General features: G+C 39.4%; 1 protein-coding gene across 1 annotated transcript in view; it reads right to left on the bottom strand.

Annotated features, from left to right (window-relative positions):
* Positions 1–1,200: 1,200 nt before the first annotated feature.
* The window catches only part of ATAD2B (ATPase family AAA domain containing 2B), a 191,093-nt gene continuing 164,784 nt past the window's right edge, over positions 1,201–27,509 (bottom strand). The window contains exon 28 of the mRNA XM_047069264.1: positions 1,201–2,511. Within this exon, the coding sequence (XP_046925220.1) occupies positions 2,497–2,511 (15 nt within the window). The 3' untranslated portion in view covers positions 1,201–2,496. The remainder of the gene's footprint in view (positions 2,512–27,509) is intronic.

Raw genomic sequence — 27,509 nt, 5'->3', positions numbered from 1 at the left:
CATCGGCAGAAAGCCCACGTCGAGTCTGGACAAGTCGGGTGAGGCAGATGCTACTCACGGTGATCAATGTTCAGCAACACCAATAAGAGGCCGATAGACACAATCGAAGAAATCACTGCGCTAAACATTTTGAATACTCTCTACATTGAATGTAGAAAATCATCCTCGCCTTTGGGGGAAACGGGGGCATAGCGCTCCGAGCAGCAGGAACCACAACCATCCAAGGAGCTGGGCCGAGGGCTGGGGGGGGGCTCCTGCAAAGGCACTTGCTCTGAACGGAGGCGCTCACTCTGCCCGGTGCAATAGAGTTTCACATATTTTTTCAACTGGGAGAGAGAAGCTGATTTTTCCTTCCTGCAGAGCAAGCTTGATCCCTACACAACCATAGATCAGTTATCCTATGACAATATTAGGTGTCAGGCTCTCTTGGAATAAGATCAAAGTGTCCTTATCACTTTGATTCCTACTTTTGTTTTTAACCAATCTACACTTTTCAGTGGCCGAGAGAAGAGAAGGGACAATACTGTGCTGCACAAGGCCTGGGAGGTCCCTGCTGGTCCCTGCTGGGCTGAGGACGAGTCCAGCCGCCCGTGCAGAGCCAGATGTGGCTGGAGCCACAGCGCAGGGAGCAGCCTAGGGACAGCTGGGAGAACCTTTGTCCTTCACGGGTTTCTCTACCTTGTTTTTGCTGGAGGACAGGTGACCGTGCTAGCTTTCTCTTGTCCGATATGAATTATTTAGATTTCCAAGGCATTTTCTTGATAAACAAAAAGGCTATTTTTAAGTACTGAGAGAAGGAGGAGGCCATGAGAGGGATAATGCAGGAATTCCCAAAGCTCTTCGCAGGTAGTGCCAGAGTGGGGCATTTGCTCTAATTTTTTCTACGTGCAGAATAGAGGATCTCTCCTGGGTGGGGGTGAATACCCCCGTTTTATTTTTTAAAAAATGTAACTCCCAGACAGCCCCATTAAGAGCTGTGCCTCATGGAGGCATTGTCAAAGAAGATTCTGTTCTAGAAGGAAACCAGTTCTGGCTCATGACACCAGTCCAGCTCCCTCCATGAGGTCAAGCTGAGGACCCAGGCCGGGGAGGAAGGGAGGAAGGGAGGGAGGGAGAATAAATGTCTACAAAGCACAGGAGACTATTTTTGATATTTATAGCTATATATTAAGGCACCTGCCACAAGAGCTCTCAGGATAGGGACAGCCTTCGTAGACGAGCCATGACAGCCACGGCCTGAGGGGCATGAGCAGAATCACTCCTCCTGTAGCATTTTAACCAGAGAAAGGGGAGCCAGGAGGGAGGTCACACCGTGGCTCATGAGAGAAAGGCCTTCCTGCCAGTCCTCAGACCCTCAAACCTCACACAGTGACCAGTTTCCATTCCAGGGCAAGAAGAAAGCCGCCACCACTGCGCTTGTTTAGTTGAAGTTGGTACCAAATACGCATTCGCCATTTTTATATCTGGGAAGTCAACTTGCCGTCATTTCATAATAAAAACCATTTCTAAGGAGAAAAGGACAGGACAGGACGTGCTTTCCATCTTTCGGTATTTGATGACATAAAATTCCAGTTCTAATGTCGGGCATCAACTTCTAGCACTACAAGTGTGGCTCCCACTTGGACAAGATACCGAGCTTCGTTTATGCAGTTTTTACTATTATTTATTCTTTTAAAAAGTAATAAGCACAAAACTACATACGTTGTATGTCATTTAAAGTATTTATGTCAAACAGGGTGCAAGTGTGAACCCAAGGACCGGAGCACAAATCTCTAACTGCCTGGGGCAGGGCCGATGTTAGCGTTGGCGTGCGTCTGCCTCCAAAGGAGGCGTTAGTGGTCAGCGAGACTCAACACAGACGACATTGAAATTCCGCTTCTCTCCTCATCTATCACACTGGAGCAACACTGGCTATTTCTGTGAATGATACAAAACAGGGTTCTCTGTAATGGTATTGTACATAGTATATGTTTATTGTTAAGTTCTTGTTATATTATAATAAATATATTTATAGATCTAGACTCAGAAGCCAGTGGAATGCCTTTGTGTGCATTGATGGCCACAGTGATGAGGAAGTCCATGTAGGCCTGCTCCTGCTCTCACACATCAGCTGTCTGGGCTCTCTCGGAGCCTTTAGTACAGGTCTTGATGATTAGAAAGGACAGGACTCCTTGGCAAGGGAACCCGCAGACCGACTCTGCTCTACTAAGGATATCCACATGAGGCTTCCCCGGGGGCAAGGGATGACTGCTCACTCTCTTGCAGGGAAGGAAGTTGAACAGAGTAGTAGGAGAAGGTAGATTCACCAGCATTTCATCCAGGCAAAGAGCCCCATGCCCTTAACCCCCAGATCTCACGAAGACCTGGCATCTTCTTGCGAGAAAACATGTGAAGAAGGTTGATGAGGGTAGGTGGTAGTGGGAGTTCTTCAGGGAACTCGGGTAGGGCCTATATTGGTAGAACACACTTGCCAAATAGGTATCTGCAATGGTATCTTCAGAAACACCAGTCCTAGAGGAAAAGACGGAAAATGTGTAGAAGATTCCAGTCACGAAGAGCTGAAATTATAACCTGTTATAAAAACCAAGTGATAGTCTAGTGAGCTCCTTCCTTCTCTACTTAATTTCCCTATATCAAGGAAAACGTGTTCTCTGGGCCTATGAAGAGTCTGTTTACTCTTACCATAAAAGATATGTGTAAAAGAAAAAAAAAAAGACACATGTTATTAGAAGCCCATGTAACTATGGGAGGAGTCTCCCCTGTTGAACTCAAGGTACTACCATCAGACCTGGCAAGACTCAGGCACAGAAGAGATGGACCGCATTGTGTGTGTGTGTGTGTGTGTGTGTGTGTGTGCACGCGCAAATTTTAAAAAATCATAGCCAAAATAAGGAAACAGTCAGGAAAAATATTTGCAATCCATATGACAAGGGATTAGTATCTTTACTGACGAGCCTACATAATTCAATAAGAAAACATTAAGTGATTCCAATTGTTTAACAGATCATCGACCTTACAAGAGGAACCATTGCTAGTAAATATAAGACAGGTTGGTAGTTATCAAAGAATGAAACTTAGACAATGAGGTACCATTTTCACCTACTAAATTAGCTTCCCTAATCTAAAAATAAAAGGGGGAGAGGTGCTGGGAGAGCTCTAAATGCTGATAAGGAGCAGTGAAACTCACTAGTGCCAAGGGTTCTATGAACTGAAATGGCTTCTAGAAAGCAATGTGGCAGGTGGCATGTATCAAGAGCCTAAAAAGTATCTGACCCAGTAAATCCACTTCTGTGCATCCATCAGGAAATGTCCTACAATAACTACCTCCCACCTACTGACACTAACTTTATGCCAGACACTATGCTAAGCACTTAGCGCATTGAATCCTTACAATTCTACAAGATAGCCACCAAAGACAAGCAGCATTATAAACCACACTGTAAGATTCATATTTGTATATGACTGTGATTATGTAAGATATGTACAAAGATATATAAGCTATAAAGATACATAAAATATGTATATAAAAATAGCCAGATGTGCAGTCATGAAACTATTAGTTGTACTGATGCAATTATGGGCTGTTTTCCTTCTCTCTTTTCCAAAATGTATATAAAGAGATGTTACTTTCATAATAAAGATACAGATATAGATATTTTAATGGGGAACCGGGGACAGAAAGTAATCTTTCCCCCATGTTTTAGTCTGAGAAATTCTCGATTATTTCCTGTTTTGGCCACCATAAGCAATGGAAAAGTTAGAGTTTAGAATAAAGAAACAAGTAATTACAGATAAGAAAATTGCCAGTAATAATCAAGATTGGTTTTTTCAAACCTAAAGGCTAGGAGTGAAGGGATTATATCTTTCAGGGCATGAAGATTTTCATGAAGCAAATGAACTTCACATTCTTGGAAGGTCAAGAAAAAAAAAAGGACAGTAATAAAGAAGGAAACATTCTAGTTCGACGTAAGGATGAATGGATGAGTGCTAAAAATCTGGAATGGGTTACCAAGATCCTTGTGAAGGGCTTCTCTAATCTCAATACTGTATTTGTGTAGCATAACTGCATACATTATTTTATTCTCTCAACTACCCTAAACATCATAGGGCATCATCTTCACTCTTCAAGAGGAAATAATCTTAGAAAAGCGACCTGAATGCACTAACAGTCCTGCCACATCCCAAGTACTCTCCATACATTATCATATCTATTCCTCCTAACAATCCTGCAGGTGGCTATCCCTGCTCCACAGGCTCCAGACGTGAAACAGAGTCCGGTCTAAGGCACATTGGCATTCAAACCCCACTCAGTGAAACTCCAGAGAGCCTGTGCTACATCACATGGCCTCGTCAAGGCTGCCTGGACTTACATAGCTCCTATGACTCTAAGACTAAGGCTCCTTCCTTTTCCCCAAGCCATCTCCAAAATCTGTACCAAGAAAAGGAATTCTGTTAATACGACAGACATGCCGCTCTGTGTTAGACATGGCCCTCTTGAGAAGCAAATTTCCCTACGCCTTGCGAGAATGTCCGCACAGGAAATGGTTCTGGGGGAAGGAAAGAGCCCACTGAAAGCAGGTATCAGACCATCCACTGCTGCCTCATTTGAAACTCCTGTGAGCCTTCACTCTGCAATAAACTCTCAAGGGGTTCCTAATGTTCTTGCTGACCACAACCCAGGGCCTGAGAGAGGAAAGGAAAGGGAGGAACAGCATTCGTACTTAGGCTGCACCATCCTCAGCTACAAAGGGCATATCATGACCTTGGCATCCAAGAAGTAGGTTCAACTGTTCTCCCACCTGGGTCAAGGGTCTGAAATGTGGAGCCGACTCTAAGAGTCTGTCTGCCTTTATCACGTGATGGCAAAAATGAGACCATCCAAGAACCTGTGTTTACCTTCCCAAATTTATAATCCACGTGCTCTGTTATCCTCTAACATTTGGCAGATCACTTGAGTGTCTTTCCTCGTGAAAGATGAGGACAGCCTTTGAGTAGATCATACTAGGTCGATAAGACTATGTTCTCAGCAGGCAAGGGCCATACCCTCTTACCTTCCCCCACAGGGCACTTCACCCTGATGAGTAGTGACAGATTACTCAAACTCTACTGGCAGCAAGAAAAATGTTTTGAGTTATGAAAACTATAAAGGCAAGGCTATGATTCTGCGTAATGTTTTGGCCATCCCTGTTGTCTATAGATGACTAAAGAAAGAAGCAACAGCTTTTGTTAAAGCATTTTTATTTACCATGTGTATAGAACTCCTTCATTCTTGGTGAAACTAGCCACTGCTAGTGCAAACCTGTGCACCATGGGATCCATCAGCCTTTCTGCTTAGGGCTTCAGCCTGGGGACTTTGCATCCCTGCTGGTTAAAGTCAGTCTTTGAGACTCTACATTTCACCCCTCCACTCTCTAGTACCTCTCCATTGCCACTGCCTTATTTTTAAGCCCTCATGACTTCTTGCCTTAGTCGTTGCTATAGCCTCTTTCTTCCGGTTATTTTTTAAATAACAACTTTATTGACATATAATTCGCATACGGTAAAACTCATCCTTTTAAAGTATACAATCCAGTGGCTTTTAGTATATGCAGAGTTGAGCTACCATCACCCCTACGCAACTGGAGAACATTTTCATCATCGCAAAAAGAAACCTGAATCCACTAGTAGTCACTCTCCACTTTCCCCACTGCCAGTGCATGGTTACCACTAATCTACTTTCTGTTCTTAGGAATTTGCCTATTATGGACACGTCATATAGATGGAATCCTACAATACGTGGTCTCTTGTCTCTGGCTTCTTTCACTCAGCATAGTGTTCTCCAGATTCACGTATGTTGTAGTGTAGATCATTCCTTTTTATGGCCAATACTCCACTGAACAGGTATATATTAAGTGGATATACATAAAAACAGATACATCTGGGGGCACCTGGCCAGCTCAGTTGGTAGAGCATGTGACTTTTGATCTCAGGGTCATGAGTTCAAGTCCTACATTATTGGGCAGAGAGGTTACTTTTAAAAAAATTGTTTTTAATGTTTATCCATTCATTAGTTGATAGATGTTTGAGTTGCTTCCACATTTTAACCATTAAGAATTATGCTGCTATAAACTTTTGTATACTGTTCAAGATTTTGAGATTAAATAAATTTGGGAAATGCTAGGTAAAACAAGGTTAAACAGGCTTCTACTATAGTACTTCTCAGGGTCAAAAACAGACTAACATTCATTCCAATTTTACTACAATGGATACACAGGCAATGTTTTCCAAACTTATGTGGCAACAAATTGCCCCCCATGCCCTAGAAAACTTCTCTTCGAAAATTATGATATAAGCTCAAATAGTCACATGGGATTCTCTGACCCTCATCTTTGAGAGAAGCACAAGAGCAAGTAAAGGTAATATTGTGAAAGATTCAGAAGCAAATTCTGATTTAGAATTCTCAAAATGTTTCTTAAGTTGATAAATTTTTGTATGTTAGCAGATCAGTATTCTTTGAAGTCAACAAATCCTTTTTCTGAATACAGCAAAATATGTTTCACTACAATTTTCTAAGTGCCAAAAAGACTTCAGCATCTCTTATACTGTAATATAAAAAGACTGAAATAGGGGTGCCTGGGTGGATCAGTTAGTTAAGCAGACAACTTCAGCCCAAGTCATGATCTCAGGGTCCGTGAGTTCAAGCCCTGCATCCGGCTCTGTGCCCACAGCTCAGAGCCTGGAACCTGCTTCAGATTCTGTGTCTCCCTCTCTCTCTGCCCCTCCCCAACTCGTGCTCTCTCTCAAAAATAATTAAAAAAACTTTTTTTTTAAAGACCAAAATAAACAGTTACACTTTAACCACTCTACACAACTAAAATACCCAACCCGCTATATTCAGTGATAGTTGCAAATGCATGACCTGACAATTCCTGGAAAAGATTCTCAGGCATTTTGTACTTTATTAATTTATTTATTTTGAACAACATGACAATCCTCTCAACAAGGGGACTGTATCTATCAGAGATCAGGGAACAGAGAAATCACTTGTTCAAACAACACTGAAATTTTCTAATTCCACTATTCTCATTAAAACTAATAAAACAAAAATATGATTTAATATTTGTGTTTAGATTAACATTTGTGGTAACAGTGAGATAAATTTTCATCTAATTCCAGTATAAAACTTCAGCATCTGGGAGAAAAAAAAGTGCTTTTTGATGATCTTTTGCTTTTTTGATTCTGTGTATATACATTTAAGTTCAAACAATGTGGAAATTAGTGTAAAGAAATATTCCAAAGATGTGAAACTGATTTTTTATAGTGTGATAGGCAATTACTCCTTTCTTTGCTACCAACTCCATTTTAAACATAATCTTATTAAAGAAATTTCCTTATTAAACCGTGGTAAACTACAGAACTGACAGCTTACTGAGGTTTCCTTTAAATATGTGAAGTAATTTGAGACTTCCCACCACAAATACATTTCAGTAATATAATAAGTACAATGTTACTTGTGGATTGTCACATTTCTTTTTAAAGGGATATTCTGTTGTGAAGTCTTGTTAAACTACTTTGCACTCATGAAAACGCTAAAATAGAAATTTGTAATTAATTTCCAACACTTTCCCAAGGAACTTTATGCTATAAGCAAAGTAACTGTATGCACTGTTTAGAAATAATGCTATCTCACATCAAAATTAACTTTGCTTTGTTGCCATAATGAGAACGTTAGGAAAGCTCTAAGCTCTGTGTAGATAGCCACAGACACATGATTCAGATTATTCATGTGTTTTTTATTAATAGTTCCACAAGTTTTTTAAGCCTGTGGTTTTACATGTGGCTCTCAAAGAGTAATGCCTACTGATTTACCATTTGTTGAGAAACTGGAAATTCCAGAGCATTTGATAACCTACAAGGATGAAATTTTTGAAGCTGCACCTGACACTGGACCCTTTTTTTAAACCTGTATCTGTTCTACCCAAGACATTTTAAACTCTAGCTCTGACAAAATTCTCCGTCTAGCACATTCACATGGTTCCCCTTCTATATTTGCTCTTTAGTTTCATTACAGATGTTCAGTTCCTAGATTCTTTCCATTGTCTCCCAAGTTAGCAGTCCTACTCTGGTTACCCTGGTTTCATGTCCATTCATACCCAGGAATGGAATGCCTCTTCCAAAAGTTATCTCAAGGACCTAACATTCTGGTCCTTCAATCAGACCAACAAGGCAAAACTACAATCCTAACTGTAATCCCAATCTAACTATCAGCCTCCTCTGAGACTTTATTTGGGGTAATACTACAAGGAGATAAAAACCCACATTTACATAGGCTGGTGCCATGACTCATACATGGTGCCCACACCTTTTTCTCATTGTTCCTGAGGCTCCTTCCTATTTCCACCAGCGACTACTGCAGACCTTCACTTTCCCCCTTGTTTCCTAATTAGAACCCCTCACTCTTGGGGCACAGGGTGGCTCAGTAGGTTAAACGTCCAACTTCAGCTTAGGTCATGATTTCGTGGTCTGTGAGTTCGAGCCCTGCATCAGTCTCTGTGCTGACAGCTCAGAGCCTGGAGCCTGCTTCAGATTCTGTGTCTCCCTCTCTCTCTATCTGCCCTGCTCACACTCTGTCTCTCTCAAAAATAAACAGTAAAAAAAAAAAAAAAAAAAAGAATCCCTCTCTCTTGGCAGAAGGGCAAACCTTTGCAAAAAAACAACTGAGGTGGAGGATGGTAACAAAGGCAGTACAGTTTTTTTTTAAATCTTCCTGAATAGCCCATTGACAACAGAGAAACCACAATGAAAAATTCACAGACTCATGAATAACATCTAAAATAAAACTAAGTAACAAGGAATCTCTGGAACCCCCAATCCCAAGTGGGTAGGATCAAACCACTAACATCTGTGAGACGGTGGTCCATATGTGAAGAGGAGAACCATGGGCATCTAATGGAATTAAGAACGCCCACAGGCGTTCACTGGAGAGCTGGGGGCAGAACTAAGGGCACCTGAGCCTAGAAGCCTTGCAGTCCTCAGGTGAAGGCAAGGTTCTGTGCACACGTGAGCCTTGTGAATCCTCAAAAACAATATGCCAAAGCCCCCTTTCGGGACCACACCCCATAGAGACAAAGCTACTAGGGACAGAGTCTAAACTGAACAACACAGGGACCAAAGAAAGAGAGACCCAGATAAAAGTAGGAGACAGAACCAAGTCAAGAGATTTCAGAGAGTAAGCAGCCCTATATTTAACATTTCACCGGGGCACCTGAGTGGCTCAGTCAGTTAAGAGTCTGACTTTGGCTCAGGTCATGATCTCATAGTTCATGAGTTCGAGCCCCACAGTGGGCTCCGTGCTGACAGCTTGGAGCCTGGACCCTGCTCTTGATTCTGTGTCTCCCTCTCTCTGTTCTTCCCCCGCTCACACTCTGTCTCTCTTTCTCAGAAATAAAGATTAAAAAAAAAATTTTTTTTAAACACTTCACAAAAATAACAGAAGAGAGAGCTCTAGCGCTGTGAAATTCAGGCTTCCTTCTAAAAGTTCAAGGAAATCTCATATAAAAGTGAGCAACAAACAGATTGAGGGGAAATCTCATATAAATATATTACAAGAAAAGAAACTTTAAAAGGAGAAGGCTACCCCCTAAAGGCAATAAGAGCCCTCCAGAAAGACATGCCTAAAAAATACATGAAAACTATGACCTATTTCAAAAAAGCAAAAGGACACAAAATAACAGAAAAATGAAAAAAAAAAAACAACAATATAAACCTGAATTAGAAAAACTCACAAAGGATATGAAATAACTCAGGAAGAATGAGAGTGCTTGCTTCAACAGCACACACACTAAAACTGGAACAATACAAAGATCAGAATTAGAAAAAAAGATCACGTTAGAAATGTATACTAAAGTAGAAAGAACATAAAAGTTAACAACAACAACAACAACAACAACAACAAACCCAGTAGGTAATGCCTTAAGACAAACAGAAGGGGGAAAAAAGGCAAGAAATTTTTTTAAGTTAACAAAGAAATGAAAGAATTTCTGGTTCTGGTTAAGATTCAGTGAGCACACCCCACTCTCTCCCCCACTGATGACAAGCACAAGTCCTGGACAAAAGACATAAGCAATTACCTAAGGATTCTGAAAACCACATAAAGCAGGTGAACTGGGTAGGAAACACAACACTCACACAATGACCCGCACAGTGGTGAATTTCCAGGTTTCCTTTTTATCTTCTGTATCTCTCAGCTTACACTCTAGGGCAGCCAGGATCTCAGAAGGAACACACTCTCTCTAGACCCTCCAGACCTAAACCCAGCTGAGCCTTAGTGATAAATTGTCCTCATGGCACCAATGACGATGATAACAGGCAAATCCCTAAAGCTTCTTTTCTCTCTTTCCATCTAGACCACCAGGAAAGGGGACTCTTGGGAACCCAAGAGTGTGGGAGAAGATGTCAAAGAGGAGGGAGCAGGAGAATGAGGCCCTTTAAATTGCTGTATGAAATCCTGAGTTGCACATGCGTAGAAATGACCCAGATCAACAGAGCAAAGGCCACATCCAAACCATGATGTGGACCACCCCCAGAGCCCCCTAGACTGGCCCCTGGGTGGTGCACATGTGGAGCTGTATCATTTTCCCACTGCTGCTGTAAAAAACTACCGTAAACTTAGTGAATTAGGACAACACAAATGTACTATCTTATGGTTCTGGAGGCAAGAAGTAAAAAAATGGGTCTTAATGTGCTAAAATCAAGGTGTCAAGAGACCTGTGTTTCTTCCTGGAGCTCTAGGGAAGAATCTTTTTTCCTCGATTCTTCCAGCTTCTAGAGGCTTCCTGTATGCCACGGTTTATGGCCCTTTCCTCCATCTTCAGAGAATGTCACTCCAACCTCTGCTTGGTAATCACATCTCCTTTTCCTGACTCTGATTGTCCTGCCTCCCTCTTATAAGTACCCTTGTGATGACACTGGGCCCACTCATATAATCCAGAATAATCGCCCCATCTGATAATCCTTAATCATATCTGCAAAATCCCTCTTACCAACAGATATATTAAAATTGTATACCAAACCATATTTAAATAATACAAAAGACTCCAAAAAAGGAGAAAAAGAAGAGTAAAAAAGAGGGACAAACAGAAAAGATAAAAAGTTAAATCCAAACCACCTCACACTCATTAGGATGGTTGCTATCAAAAATGCAGAAAATACCAAGTGTTGATGAGGATAGGGAGGAATCAGAACCACTCTGAATTGTTGGTGGGAATGTTTTTACATGGTGCATCATAGTTGCACATGGTGCAAACATGACAGAATACAGTATGGCAGTTCTTTAAAAAATTAAAAATAGAATTACTATATGACCCAGCAATTCCACTTCTGGGCATATACCCAAAAGAACTGAAAGCAGGGACTCAAAGAGATATTTGTATACCCACATTCATCGCATTATTCACAATAACCAGAAGGTGGAAGCAACCCGAGTGCCCACCAATCGATTAATGTATTTTTAAGACACAATATACACACACAATGGAATAGTATTCAACCTCAGAAATAAAGGAAATTCTTGCTGAGTGAAATAAACCAGTCACAAAGGACAAATACAGTCTGATTCTACTTTTTATTTTTAATTTTTTAATGTTAATTTTTTTTTGAGGGGTGGGGGGAGGAGCAGAGAGAGAGGGAGATACACAATCTGAAGAAGGCTACAGGCTCTGAGCTGTCAGCACAAAGCCCAGTGCAGGGCTCAAACCCATGAACTGCAAGATCATGACCTGAGCAAAGTCCGACATTTAACCTACTGAGCCACCCAGGCGCCCCATCTGATTCTACTTATATGAAGTATATGTTTTCCAAGATAAAAAAGGTTCTGGAGATGAATGGCGGTGATTGATGGTTGCACAATAATGTGAATGTACTGAATACCACTAGTTGTATACCTAAAAATGGTTAAGATGGTAAATTATGTATATTTTACCACAATTTTTAAAAATTACATTAAATGGGGGTGCCTGGATGGCTCAGTTGGTCAAACATCTGACTCTAGATTTTGGCTTAGGTCATGATCTCATAGTGCATGAGTTTGAGCCCCAAGTCAGGCTCTGTGCTATCAGAGAGCTTAGGATTCTCTCTCTCCCTTTCTCTCTGCTCCTCCCCTGCTCACACACACTCTGTCTCAAAAATAAACTTAATGGGGTTCCTGGGTGGCTCAGTCGGTTGGGCAGCCGACTTCAGCTCAGGTCATGATGTCATGGTTCATGATCTCAAACCCCGCGTCGGGCTCTGTGCTGACAGCTCAGAGCCTGGAGCCTGCTTCGGAATCTGTGACTCCCCCTCTCTCTGTCCCCTCCCCAGCTCATGTTCTGTCTCTGTCTCTCAAAAACTAAATAAACTTTAAAAAAACATTTAAAAAATAAATAAATAAACTTAAAAAAATTACATTAAATGTAAATAATCTAAATACCCCAATTTAAAAACAGAGATTAGGAGATGGAAAAAAAAACTAGAAAGACCCAGGTTTCTAAAACAAACCTACTTGAAATATAAAAGTATACAAAAATTAAAAGTATACATAATAATGTACAGAAATTTAAAAGTAAAATGATAGCTGGGGCACCCCTGGGTGAGTCAGTCAGTTAAGTGTCTGACCAGTTCAAGTCATGATCTCGGGGTTCATGAGTTCGAACCCCACATGGGGCTCTCTGCTGTCAGCACAGTGCCTGCTTCGGATCCTCGGTCTCCCTCTCTCTCTCTCTCTCTCTCTCTCTCTCTCTCTCTGCTCTTCCCCCACTTGTTCTTGCACTCTCTCAAAAAAAAAAAATGAAAAAAAAAAGTGATAGAGACACAGTTAAGAGAGTAGAAAAGATAAGCCACAGACTGGGAGGAAATATGTGCAAAATACACCTCTGATAAAGCACTATGATTCAAATTATACAAAGAACTCTTAAAACTCAACAATACAGGGGCGCCTGGCTGGCTCAGTCAGTAGAACATGCAACTCTCAATCTCAGGGTTGTGAGTTCAAGCTCCATGTTCGGTACAGAGACTACTTAAAAATAAAACTTAGGGATGCCTGGGTGGTTCAGCTGGTGAAGGGTGTGACTTCGGCTCAGGCCATGATCTCACGGTTCGTGGGTTCAAGCCCCACACCAGGCTCTGGGCTGACATTTCAGAGCCTGGAGCCTCCTTCGTTTCTCTCTGCCCCTCTCCTGCTCTCACTCTGTCTCTGTCTCTCCCAAAAATAAATAAAACATTTAAAAAACTTAAAAATAAATAAATAAAATAAAATCTTAAGGTGCAGCTGGGTGGCAGTTGGTTAAGCGTCCAACCTCAGCTCAGGTCATGATCTCATGGTTCATGAGTTCAAACCCGGCACTGAGCTCTGTGCTGACAGCTCAGAGTCCCAAGCCTGCTTCAGATTCTGTGTCTCCCTCTCTTTCTGCCCCTCCCCCACTCAGGCCGTCTGTCTCTCTCTCTCCTCTCAAAAATAAACATTAAAAAATATATATACTACACACACAAGATTTAAACCAACATCTTCCATATAAAGACAGCAAATAAGCATGTGAAAAGATGCTCAACACCACATCATTAGAGAATTGCAAATTAGAACAATGAGATACTACCACACACCTATTAGGCCAAATTCCAAAACACTGACGATATCAAGTTCTGGTGAGAAGATGGAACATCAGGCACTCACTCTCATTTGTTGCCGGTGTGAATGTAAAATAGTACAGCCGTTTAGGAAGACAGTTGGGCTGTTTCTTACAAAACTAAACATACTCTTTCCATATAATCCAGCAATTATGATATTTGGTATTTACCCAATGAGTTGCCAACTTATGTACACACAAAAACCTGCACATGAATATTTATAGCAGCCTTATTCAAAATTGCCAAAAGTTGGAAGCAACCAAGATGTCCTTCAATAGACAAATGGGTAACAGACTGTAGTACATCCATACAATGGAATGTTATTGTGTTAAAAAGAAATGAGCTATCAAACCATAAAAAGACACCAGGGAACTTTAAATGCATGTTGCTGAGTGAAAAGCGCCAAACTGGAAAGGCTACATCCTACGTGATTCTCACTCCATGACATTCTGGAAAAGGCAAAACTATGGAGACAGTAAAATGATCAGTGACTGGGGGGGGAGGGGGGGTGCCTGGGTGGCTCAAGTCAGTTTAAGGGTCTCTTGATTTCAGCTCAGGTCATGATCTCACAGTTTGTGGGAGTGTCAAACTGCGCTGACAACACAGAGCCTGCTTGGGATTTGGTCTCTCCCTCTCTCTCTGCCCCTTCTCTGCTCATGTGCATGCTCTCCCTCTCACTCTCAAACTAAATAAAAACTTAAAAAACAATGTTTAAAAAAAAAAAAGATCAGTGGTTGCCAGGGAAGGGAGCAAGGGATGATCAGGGGGAGACAGGAGGCTTGCAGGGCTCAGTGAAATGATTCCTAATGATGCTGCATGATGGATATATGTCATACATTTGTCAGAACCCAGAGAATGTACAATAGAAAGAATCAGCCCTAATGTAAACTATGGATTTTAGTTAATAATAATATATCAATATTTGCTCATAAATTATAATAAATATACCATAGTGATGTAGAAGATGGTAATAATTGGGGAAACTGGTGAAGAGGGGGCAGGTAAAGAGATATAAGGGAACTCTGTCCTTTATGCTGCTTTTCTACAAACCTAAAACTGCAACAAAACAAAAAGTCAATTTTTTTTAAAAAAGCAATGTGCGAAGGAGTATCTATAATAACTTCCCTTTTGTGTACGAATAAGGGGGGCAGAGGATAAGAGAATGTGTAACTTTATTTTAGCAAGAGAAACACCAGACAGATAAAAAAGAAACTAATGAGATTAGTGGCGGAAGGGATGGGGGCAATGACACTTTTCTGGATCTAACTATTTTGAATAGTTATGACTTTTATAAGTATGTTAATGTCTTACACACTCTAACAAATAAGGATGGGAGTGAACTTAAAACTGAATGCAAACAAGAAAACAAAAGAATCTAACCCTTTTTTTTTTTGAGAGGGAGAGAGAGCGCTCATGAGTGGAGGTTGGGAAGTGAGAATAAGAATCTTAAGTAGGATCCACGCCCAGTGGGGATCCCAACACAGGGCTTGATCTCACGAATCACGACCATGAGATCATGACCTGAGCTGAAATCAAGTCAGATGCTTAACCAACTGAGCCACCCAGGTGCCCCAGAATCTAATTTATATTTTATTTAAAAAAATAATATAAGCAGGGTAAATGGGGGTAGAGGTAGAGATTAACCCAAGTAACTTCTGAACATAGTATTTAGACTATATACCCTCATACTAAAGACAAAAGCACTATAAACATAATATTTAGCAGGGTTTTTTCCCCAGTGGTATGGGTTAACTCTGGTTTAACTACTTTTTATGTAATTAAGGATTTAGAAAATAAACATATTCAGAATAAAGGGAGCCATATTTCTTGCTGAACAAGGAGGTTTTATGTATGGAAAGATGAAAAGCTAGGACATAAGAAAGTAAAGTTATGGGAAAGGACAGACCACACAAACACTAATTAAAAAAACACTAAAGTAGTTCTATTAATAACAAAGAAGACTATGAACAAGGACAATTACTAGGGACAAAGAAGAATATTACATAATGATAAAACGTTCAATTCACCAAAAAGACATAACAATCCCAAATGTGTATGCAACTAACAAAAGAGCATCAATATAGGAAGCAAAAACTGACACAACTGAAAGGAGAAACAGACAAATCCACAGTTATTGTTGGAGAGTTCAATACTCCTTAGTAATTGACAGAAGTAGACAGAACACCAGCAAGAATACGGAAGACTTAACAACACAAGCAACCAATGTGACTTAATGTTATAGAACCCTCCACCCAACAACACAATACACACCTCGTTTAAGGTTGATACGAAATATTAACCGAGCACCCACCTGGCTCGGTAGGTAAAGCATGTGACCCTTGATCTCAGGGTTGTGAGTTCAAGCTCCACGTTGGGTGCAGAGTTTACTAACTAAATGAACAGCTAAAATTTTTAACTTAATCAAGATAGATCATACTCAAGGTAACAAAAATCAAAATAGACTTAAAAGAATTAAAATCATACACAGTATGTTTTTTGACAACAGAATTAAATGAGAAATCAACACAAAATCTAGGAAACCCCAAATACTTGAAAATTAAATAATACAAATTTAAATAATCTAGGAGTCAAAGAGGAAGTTTTAAGATAAAGTAGAACATATTTTTAAATGAATGAAAAAGAAAAATACAACATATCAAAATGTTTGGGATGCAGCTAAAACATTGCTTATAAGTTTTTAACAGTAAATCTTCATATTAAAAAAGAAAAATGTCTCAAACCAATAATCTAAACTTCCTGTTTAAGAAACTAAGCATAAACCAAACAGAAGGAAGGAATTAACTTAGGAATGTAAATCAGAAAACTGAAAATGAAAAAAGTAGGAAAAAGTCCATGAAACCAAACATTAGTTTTTTAAAAGATGAATAAAAGTAGACTAACAAAGAAAAAAAGGAAGCCACAAATTGTTAATTTCAGATACAAAAAAAGGGATATTACTACAGACACAGCAGAGTTTAAAAGTGAACAAAGACTGGGGCACCTGGGAGGCTCAGTCAATTAATCATCCAACTCTTAATTTCGGCTCATATCATGATCCCATCGTCATGGGATTGAGCCTCATGGCAGGCTCCACACTGAGCATCGAGCCTGCTTCAGATTCTCTCTCTCTCTCTCTCTCTCTCTCTCTCTCTCTCTCTCTCTCTCTCTCTCTCTCCCTCTCTCTCCCTCTGCCCCCTCCCCTGCTCACACTGGCACACTTTTTCTTTAGGAAAAAAAAAAATCATAAAAGCTAATAAAGACTAGTAGAGTTGTGTCAAAAGGACTCCGGAACCAACTTGAAAAGGCTCCCCACAGGCCATAGATGGGAACATTTTAGCAGCAATATGCATACTAATGACAATGCACTAAATTATATCAAATATGTTTCAAGCTATGAATTCATAATGATGCAAAGAAAACTAATTCATCAGTTTTGAATAGGAAGATCATTCATTTTTAAAACTAGTTAATAGGGGCACCTGGGTGGCTCAGTTGGTTGGGAGACTGACTCTTGATTTCGGCTCAGGTCATGATCTCAAGGTTTGGGTTCGAGCCTTGCATCAGGCTCCGCACTATGACAGTGTAGAGACTGCTTGGGATTCATTCTGTCTCTCTCTCTCTCTCTCTCTTTCTCCCTCTCTCTCTCTCTCTCCCCCCCCAACTCTCTCTCTGCCCCTCCCATGCATGCTCTCTCTCAAAATAAACTTAAAAAAATTTTTTAAATAAGTAACTAAAACTATTAAAGATAAAGAATCAAGTATTAATCATACCTACAGAACAGACAACACAATCACAAATGAGTAAGGAGCGATTTCATTGGAACTCACCATTTTGCAAACTTTAATGAATTAAGATATCTAAGCATTTAGTATCAATCACTGCTAACATCACAAAAATAAATAAATTACCAGACACTATGTGCCTAACAAAAGAACACACTCTTACTTACGAAGTAGGCTTGCAAAAAGTAGTAGAACCAGAGTCTGATTAATGATTAAGCCTCTAGATCAGTGCTGCCCAATAGAAACATAAGCCATATACATATTTAAGTTTTCTAGTAAACACATTACACAGAGTAAAATGAACTAGATGGAAATTATGTTTTAATAAATTGAACCCAAATATCCAACATACCATTTCAGTATACAGTCAATATAAAATAACTAATGATATTTCATATTATTTTTATAATAAATCTTTAAAGTAAGTGTGCATTTTACACTTACAGCACTTCTCAATTTGGACTAGCCACATTTCAAGTGCTCAATAGACACTTGTGGCTAGTGGCTACCATATAAGGCAGCACAACTGAAGATCCAAGTACCAGTTCATGGGAAACACAAAGAACAAATTACATTAGCCTCACCATAGATATTCAATCAGCAAAATCCAGACTCTGGGAAATTCAACAGGTGGAAACCTGGTTTCTTCATCAAATTCGTGACAAGGAAAAAAGACTGAGGAGGAATCTGTAGGTTGAGATTCAAAGGACAAAAGAGTAAAAAAGGAAAAACTTAAATGTGGAGTTTAGAAATGCCCACATCTGCTAAAACTGTAAGAAAACCTCATTGCCATAAATGTTAAGATACTGGTAACACTGCGAGAGATAAAGAGGGTTTTAACTGGAATGGAACACAAAGAGAGTTTCTGGATTGGCTGATGATTTCTTTTACCTGGGGGATGGTTATATCTTGTAATAGTTCGTGATAAGCTATACGTTTGTTTTTCAGCAGTTTTCCATATCTGTGTTTATGTTTTATAATAACAATGTATAAATTTAATAAATAGCTATGTATTTGATGGGAAAAGCTTGATGTGATTAAATTCTTAAACTTGACAATTGTCTCATCCCATCCCCAAACTTACCACCTCCACCTGTAGGCCTGGTTTCTGGTCTTCAAGAATTAAATATCCTCACTCCTGTTCAAGACCAAAACTCTCACCAATGTTCCTGACTTTATCCCCTCCAGTCTTTTCTGATCTTAATCCATTAATTACCACTCTTCTCCATGTCTACAATCTCTACAGTTCTATGGAGGCAGTATAGGATATGGGTAAATAACTGGCCTATTGTGTCAGAACCCCAGGGTTCAAATTCTGATTCTGCTCTTTTACCAGTTGTCAGCCATGTGACAATCTCTCTGTGGTTAACTCTCCTCTTTAGTAAAATGAGGAAAAGAGTATCTACTTTATAGGGTTACTGTGAGGAATAAATGAGTTAATACATGAAACCCTTAGAAGACGGCCTGGAATCCAGTACGTCTTCAGTAAACGTTAGCTGCTGTCACCTTCAGTATATAAACATGCTCAGTCTTCATTTTTATCACAATCCTTTCTTCAATTCTGTGTACCTCTCTAGCTATGCCCTGACTCCTTCCCTTTTTCCTGAGAACAAAAAAGATCACCAAATTGTCGTATCTACTGTCAAGGTTTCAGTACATATTTAATTAGCCTCCACTAGAACATTTGATATTATTCATTTTGAACATAAAATCTTCTTTTGAGTTCTGTGATACTACTCGTGGCTGTCTTGCTTTTGACAAGTTATGATCAGTCTGCTTTGTAAGACTTCCTCTACCACTGGTTAAACACTACTGTTCCTCTATGTACCATTTTCATTCTGCTTCAAAGAACCACCGAAATGGCTTGATGCACACTTGTGGTTAAAACGACACTCAGGGCAGCTGACCCCAAAAGTCTCTAATTCTGAACTCTCCCATGCTTCAGATATATTTAAGACATTACAGATATTATATTATATGTTAAGATATTAAGATGTATATCTAAAGGTCTGCTGGACCTGGATGTCAAAATGTCCAACGCTGCATTCACTCCCGATTTGCTACTCTCTCCTGTCCATTCTCAGTTAATGGTGCTACTCATCTACCTGAATACCAGGCAGAAATCTAAGAGCAATTTGGGGCTCCTCTTTTATTCTCATCCCCCAAATCCAATCACTTAGTTCTAATGATTTTACCCCTTCATTTTCTAAGAGAAACTACCCCTTTCTCACCATCCTTACCACAAATTCCCTCATTCAGGCCTGCAGCATTTCTCACCTCGAACACAAGAAAGGCATACAAAGTCCTTGTTAACTTCAAACACTACTCTTTGCTTTAGAACACAGCAAACTAGATGTGCCCATAGTGGTATGAACCTAACATGTTTGCCTCTGTTTCTATGTCTTTGTTATACTGTTCCCTCTGCCTGGAATGCTCTTCCAAATTTGTTACTACATTCCTTCATTTTCTGAGATGCTATTAAGGTATCACATCCACCAGAAAACCTTCTCAAGAATTCCTATGTAGGTTAAGTTCCCTTCCTCTATGATCTAATAGCATCTCAGCTACATCATTATCACTGCACTTACCTAAATTAAAAAAAAAATTTTTTTCTCTTAATATATCTTTTTCTACAGAGTAGTTACTTCCAAAGGCAGAAACTGCTTTCCTTAGCTTTGTAGCCTCAGTGCCTGGCACATACTTAGCAAACGGTAGGTAGTCAACATATCTTGTTGAAAGAAAATAGTTATTTTCCACATTCTTATCAAATAATTATTTCTGAAACTTGATTTTCACCATGTCATGGTGCTGTTCAAAAACATTCAAGGATTGTCACATGGTATTTAGGCTGGTCCTCCAGAACAAAACCCCAAACTACTTACACTGCTTTATCTTCCACCGTACTTCCATATATATATACATATATACATATATACATATATACATATATACATATATATATACATATACATATATATATGTATATGTATATATATAAAATATTTAATTCTAAACTACTCAGTCTTTCAAACTAACTTTTTGACCTCTACCTCCCAAAACTATTATAACTTACTAAAGTGTTGGCCTTGAGACTCCTGGGTGGCTCAGTTGGTTAAGCGTCCAACTTTGGCTCATGTTACAATCTAATGTTTGTGGGTTCTAGCCTCACATTGGGCTATTCACTGATGGCTTGGAGCCTGGAGCCTGCTTCACATTCTGTGTGTTCTGTCTTCCCCTCCCCTGCTTGTGCTCTCTCTCTCTCTCTCAAAAATAAACTTTTTTAAAAACTAAAATAAAATGTTGGCCTTTTAAATTCAATACTTACTTAGCAACTCATTAGCAACTACTCCACAATGCTGCATGACATTAAAAACATGTTATCAAGGGGGTACCTGGCTCAGTCCATAGAGCATACAGCTCTTAATCTCAGGGTTTTGAGTTCAAGCTCTGCATTGGGCATAGGTAGAGCTTACTTTTTTACATAGATAGAAACAAAACAAAACAAAACAATACAATGTTGTCATAGATATCTGAATGGAATGGTCACACTCCTAACTTCCATATCTTCAGTAGATGAGTAGCAGGGGAAAGGCCCAAAACACTTTTTTAACTTATAAAGACATATATATATATATATATATATATATATATATATATATATATATGAATAGCACTAAATTTTTTTCTGCTTTACTCACCTTTTTTTCCTCCAGTCTAGTCCTCCTTCATCTTTCTTGGCTTGAAAGTCATCAGGAACAAGTAAAAAAGGATTAACTAGTATAGGACTTCTTTCCCTGGAGTTATGCTTCTTCTGTTAATCAAAATGCTAACTAGAAAAAATTCTAGACCACCAGGTTTCCAGAAAGAAACAGAAATTACACTAAGAAAATTAGAGTGTCTTCTGGCTTTTGGAGTGTGGGCTTTCAGACCTGCCATATTAGCATTAATGGTAGGACCATTAACCCAAGTGGTCTTATATAGAACAGTCATTTCTGTTTTTGGAACAAGAGGTGTTGTCAGGAACACAGTTGGCATTAAGAGAAGTCAAACTAAGAAGAAAGCTTGACTCCATCACCTCCAAACACTTTAAAGATAATTGTTGCTCCTAAAGATAAAAGCTCTCAGTACAAAATCTTCTAAAGAACACTTTAATTCCCTCTGAGTTCTTGGATCTAAAATACTGGCCTAATGAAAGGAAAATGAGGTTAAGAGGGCAAAGGTGGGAGCAAACAAAAGGAGTACATATGTATATTCAAAAATCTCAAAATCATTTGTAAAAATAATCTACAAAGGCATTTCTGCTAAGAGATTTCAACTGAGATAACCAAACTGCAAAATTTCAGGATCAGTTCTTAAAAGAATAGAGAATTACACTGAAGTAGCCAACATTTATTTGACTTTGTATGTATCATTTCTAATCTATACAACTTTGTCAGGTGATCTGGCTGGATGGTTTCTTGGGAATCCCCAGTGTTACTATCTTTAGCTTTATTCCCTGTTGGGCTTATGGTATTTTCCAGAGAAAGCCTTGTTACTCTCCCATCTGGATATTCTTGTGCAATGCTTTGAAAGCAGTTTTTTAGTCATCCACTCTTTAATATGAGCAGATAGCAAAGAATTATCAAACACTTAAGAAAAAGCTGCAATACTAAACAGTGGCCAAAACAAACAGGAAAGGCAACTTGGAGGAAAGAGTCTATGCAGGGAGAAGAAAAACCAAGAAAAAAAATTATTAATATCCTCAAGAGAGATTAATGAGTGACTTTACAATCATTAAACAAGAACAAAATGATACTTTAAAAAATCAAGAAAAAATAGCTCTGAAAAAATTAAACACACAAATAAAAACTGGGAAGGAAGCAGAATTTAGAGAACAGTCTAGGAGAGTCAATATCTAAAGAACAGTGACTGTAGAAATGGTGAACAAAGAAAACAAGGCGAGCAAATCATAAAGAAATAACTCAGGGGGCGCCTGGGTGGCGCAGTCGGTTAAGTGTCCGACTTCAGCCAGGTCACGATCTCATGGTCCGTGAGTTTGAGCCCCGCGTCGGGCTCTGGGCTGATGGCTCGGAGCCTGGAGCCTGTTTCCGATTCTGTGTCTCCCTCTCTCTCTCTGCCCCTCCCCCATTCATGCTCTGTCTCTCTCTGTCCCAAAAATAAATAAACGTTGAAAAAAAAAATTTTTTTTAAAAAAAAAGAAATAACTCAGGAAAATTTCCCAGAACTGAAGGATATAAATTTCCAGAGTGGAGAGGCCCACTAGCACAGACACCCACCCAGACATATCTATGACATTCTAGAATATTAGGGTACAAGTGAAGATCCTAAAAGCCTTAGGAAGGAAAACAAAATCAAGAAAATGTACCAAGAATCAGAATAGCATTGGACTACCCAACAGCACACGGGATATAAATGTCACTAAGAAAAAGGTGAAGGGTGGTGTGGAGGGAGATTCCAGGAAAACGGCTATGTAAGACCTTTTCTACACACCAGTGAAAAAGACTGGAATGCTCCTGGACAAACTTTCTCAAAATGATGAAATGCTAGAATACTCTATATTTTTGAAGATATTAAATAGAGAGTTTGGGTCACCTGGGTGGCTCAGTCGATTAAGCAGCAGACTTCGGCTCAGGTCATGATCTCGCAGCTCAGAAGTTGAAGCCCCGCGTTGGGCTCTGGGCTGACAGTTCAGAACCTGGAGCCTGCTTCGGATTCTGTGTCTCCCTCTCTCTCTGACCCTCCCCCACTCGCACTCTTTCTCTCTTAAAAATAAATAAAAGGTTAAACAATTTTTAAATAGAGTTGGATTTCTGGGGACGAATTTTAGGTACAAAATAGTTGTTAATAATAGAAAACTAGGCAAATAACAAAAAAAAGTGTACAGGAAAGGAAACCAATCATACTCTCCCCTAAAAATCTCAGCTGGCAATAGCTTTTACATAGTCACAATCATATACATACCAAACAATGATCTAACAAAAACTAAAACTAACTGGGAGAGTGAGAAAGCAGGAAGTGTGGGTATGTTGGGGGACAGGTGTGACTATTCTCTTCCATGGTGGGAAATCAAGATCTTGGCAAAAACTGGAAAATAAAAAAGTAGCCATGTAAGAATATTATTTAGAAACACAGAGATGCATACCAAAATAATTAGTTAAAGGTGTTGAAAACAATTGGCTGTGGGAAGAATATTCCTTTTTGGGGGAGGGAGGGGAAATCAGGGGATAACTGGTTTTTAGAACAAGCCTTCTAGAACTAATTTATTCTTTAAACCACATACACGCATTTCCAAATTAAAACTATGTACGTTTTTAAAGATGTAAAATAATTCCATTGATGTACATTTAAGAAACCCCCAAACCATTTTTATGGATACATACAAATAGTAATAATTACAGTAATAATGATTAAAACATACTGAACACACTATGTGCCTGGGACTGTTCTAAGTGCATTACCATGTGTTTGCTGATTCAAATTCATAATCCTCATAATAATCACCATGGGCGTGGTGCTATCACCACCCCTCTTTGTACGGATAAACTGATGTGGAGAGAGGTGAAGTAACTTGCTTCATGTTACACAGCCAATAAAGGGGCATGCCTAGGATTCAGACTGAGTCTGGCTCAGACTGAGTCTGGCTTCAACACCCACACTATTACCTTCTCAAATAATGCATTAAAAACAGGAAAGATGTTCATTCAAGTGATCAGAGTGGCTCCCCCTGGAGAAGAAGAAAAGGAATGGGACTGGGGAGTGGTAGGAAGGGGACTTCAATGCCATCTAGAATTTTTTTCATTAAAAAAAGAACTGTAACAATTATGAAAAACTGTTAACATTTAATTCCGGATGATGGGAACATGCACGTTTTATTACTCTCTGCAGTATTCTACAACTTAAAGATGTTTACTAATAGGGGAGAAAAACCTGAGCAAGGACAAATGAATTTATCATTCATCTTAATGATAAATTGATGACGAATTCAAGCTCTGAAACCACAAAAGATAGAATCCCAGCTAACACTAATTAGATTTGTAACCTTGAGCAAGTTGCTCAGCCATTATATTCCAGTACCCTCTTCTGTCAAATGGAACCAACAACAGTACTTACCTCACAGATACTGTGATAATTAAATGGTTTATTCTTAAAATAGTACCTACCAGTCACTCAGATGTTTTTACTGCTACTAGTACTACTACTGTACTCATTATCACCTAAGCATTGGACATTATGAGGTAACATCTTGTTTACTCTTTGCCCATTAGACTATCAACCCCCAAAGAACCAGGACCTTGCTGTCCTGTCCTCAGCTGTAAGTCTAAATCCAAGAACTGTGCTTGGCCAGCGGCATGGCTCAAATAATTTTGTTATATAAAGGCTGACTTTTGGTGATTAGGAACCGCTTGTATTTTCCCCTGCTGCCGTCATGCTATTTTATTTTACTCTTCAGTATATGCTTCTGTTGTTCCTTCTGCCTGGAAAGGCTTTCCTACCTTGATGCCTCAGCTCAGGCATCAGTTTTCCTGGGAAGGCTTTCTTGAGGTTGGGCTGTACACTCCTCCTCTGTACACCACGTACCTTACGCATAACTCAATTGTGACATGTGCCACAGTATACTGAATATGCTTGTGCATCTGTCTACTCCGACAAGAGGCAGTGAAGTAGCAATTAGCCTTGGACAAATTACGTCTCAGCTTACCTGGCTTGTAAGATGGGGATAATAGTAACACCTGCCTCAAAAGGTTCTCAAAAAATTAAGAAAAATTACAAATTTGCATTTGTAAAGCACTCGGAACAATCCCTAGTGTCTAGTAAATATGAGAATGTTAAATCATACGGTAAAAATCCTGTTGAAGACAGACACAATGTCTTTGCCCATGTTTGCATTCTCCTATATTGGTGACTATTACAACTAGTCCAGACAAAAGCATTAGTGCCCAGACTAAGTCAGCTATGATAAAGATGGAGAAAGGGTGATGAGCAGGAGGCATGTTTAGAGTGATAAAAATCAACAGAACATGCTGCATGATTAGAAGGAGATGCACCATAAAGAAGATAAAACTTAGAATGACAGGTTTTGGATCCTTGATGGATACGGCTCTATTCACTAAGACGGGGAATAGAAGAAAGCAAAGAGGAAAAGGAAGAGTTACTGGCAAGTTTTTAACAAAATGCTTTATTCAATGTTTAAAGAGAGAATTCCTTTTAGAAATAACTTGAACCTGACCGATCATGTCAGAAATATGACACATTACGTCTAAAAGAGTTTAAGCTGGGGCACCTGGGTGGCTCAGTCAGTTGGGCGTCCAACTTCAGGTTCAAGCCCCACATTGGGCTCGCTATTGTCAGCACAGAGCCCACTTTGAATCCTCTGTCCCCCTCTCTCTTTGCCCCTCCCCCCCCTCGCTCTCTCTCAAAAATAATAAACATTTTTTTTAAAAAGCATTAAAAGAATTTAAGCTCCATGAAGACAGGGACTTTTTCTGCTTTTTTTGCTGCTTTAGTTTGAGCACCTGCAACCATGCCTGGCACATTGTAGGCACTCACTATGTCAATTAAACCAAAAAGAAAGAAGCATCTCCCATGAGCCCAGCACTATTTTAAATTCCTACAGGGAATGCAGAAGAAATGTGATACTTCCTTTCCCACGTGAATATATTACTGTTTTGCGTAATATTAGTAATTCACTGTATTATGCAGTACAAAATACAGCTAAGTTCTGAGAAGGAATGATACAGTAAGGGAGATGTATTGGTGGAGAATCTAAGCCTAGCCCTGAAATATGACCAATATTTCAATAAGTTGAAAATAAAGATACTCCAGGGTGAGTGGTATAAATGTCATACAAACACAATATGATGTAATATGAAGGATCACAAGAAAACTAAGAACAGTTTTGGTAGAGTGGGGCTAGACTCTAAAACAGCCAGAAAGAAAAAAAAGGCAAATAAAATGCCAACTCTCTGAAGACTTTCATTTTCCCCATTCCTAAACAGAATTAATTGGTTCCCTTCTTATAACTCTGAACACTGTTTGTGTTCCTTCTGTTACAACCCTTATCCCACTGAATCATTACTACTGGTATATGCACTAGCCTCCCCTAGAGTACTACAAGCTACTTAAAGACAGAGAATGTGTCTAGCATAGTGCCTGGGACATAATAGACACGACTGTGCAGGTCTGAGAGGGAATTTATTTTTAAAAAGATAGCCAACAGAGAACTTTGCAGGTGCTAGGGAATAGAGATAACATGAAATAAATTTTTAAAGATTAGTCTCTCACTTTACTGTAGTTTTGAGTCCAACAGAAAGTAAAACTGGATAAATAAGCCCAAATTCTCTCCAGAGCTCTAAAAACTTGACTGACACTCAAAGGCACTTATAAGTTACTTTTATATAAACATTTGGCTAGGGGCACCTGAGTGGCTCAGTCAGTGACACCGAAGTGTCTGACTTCGTCTCAGGTCATGATCTCGCAGTTCATGGGTTCAAGCCCCGCGTTGGGCTCTGTGCTGACAGCTCAGAGCCTGGAGTCAGCTTCAGATTCTGTATCTCCCTCTCTCTCTGCCCCTCCCTCACTCACGCTGTCTCTCAAAAAAAAAAATTTTTAAATTTATAAACATTTGGCTAAAATTTTTAAAAATCTGTTTCCCAGGTTTATTACTATCAGTCTTTTGCTATACACAGATAATTAAAAATAAAAATTAATACAATCTGCAAAATCAAGAAAAACAAAGTCTTGTTCAAATTCAACCAGTTCCTTTTTACTATGATTTGGAAGGAAGGAAGGAAGGAAGGAAGGAAGGAAGGAAGGAAGGAAGGAAGGAAGGAAGGAAAGAGGAAGGAAGGAAGGAAGGAACGAAAAGAAGGAAAGAAAAATTAAGGACTTCTATTAAGGTTAGTATCCTAATCTCAAGACATGAAAAGGTATCTCATGGTAGATAGCAGAAACATAGGCAATCTAAAGCCAAGAACATTCTATTCCCTTGAAGCAACAAGCCCCTCAAAATTCTGGTATGAAATTTTTCCATATTTAAATTCTATGTACTATTCAAAGTATGCTGGTAACTACCTGATCTAAGAGAAAACA

This window comes from Lynx rufus, unplaced genomic scaffold, assembly GCF_022079265.1.
Source record: "Lynx rufus isolate CCGP_SWC_20201006 ecotype Redwood Valley unplaced genomic scaffold, mLynRuf1.p SCAF_8, whole genome shotgun sequence".
Lineage (NCBI taxonomy): Eukaryota > Metazoa > Chordata > Mammalia > Carnivora > Felidae > Lynx > Lynx rufus.
Note: the sequence above shows the minus strand (reverse complement) of the source record. Positions and strands in the feature narration are given on the sequence as shown.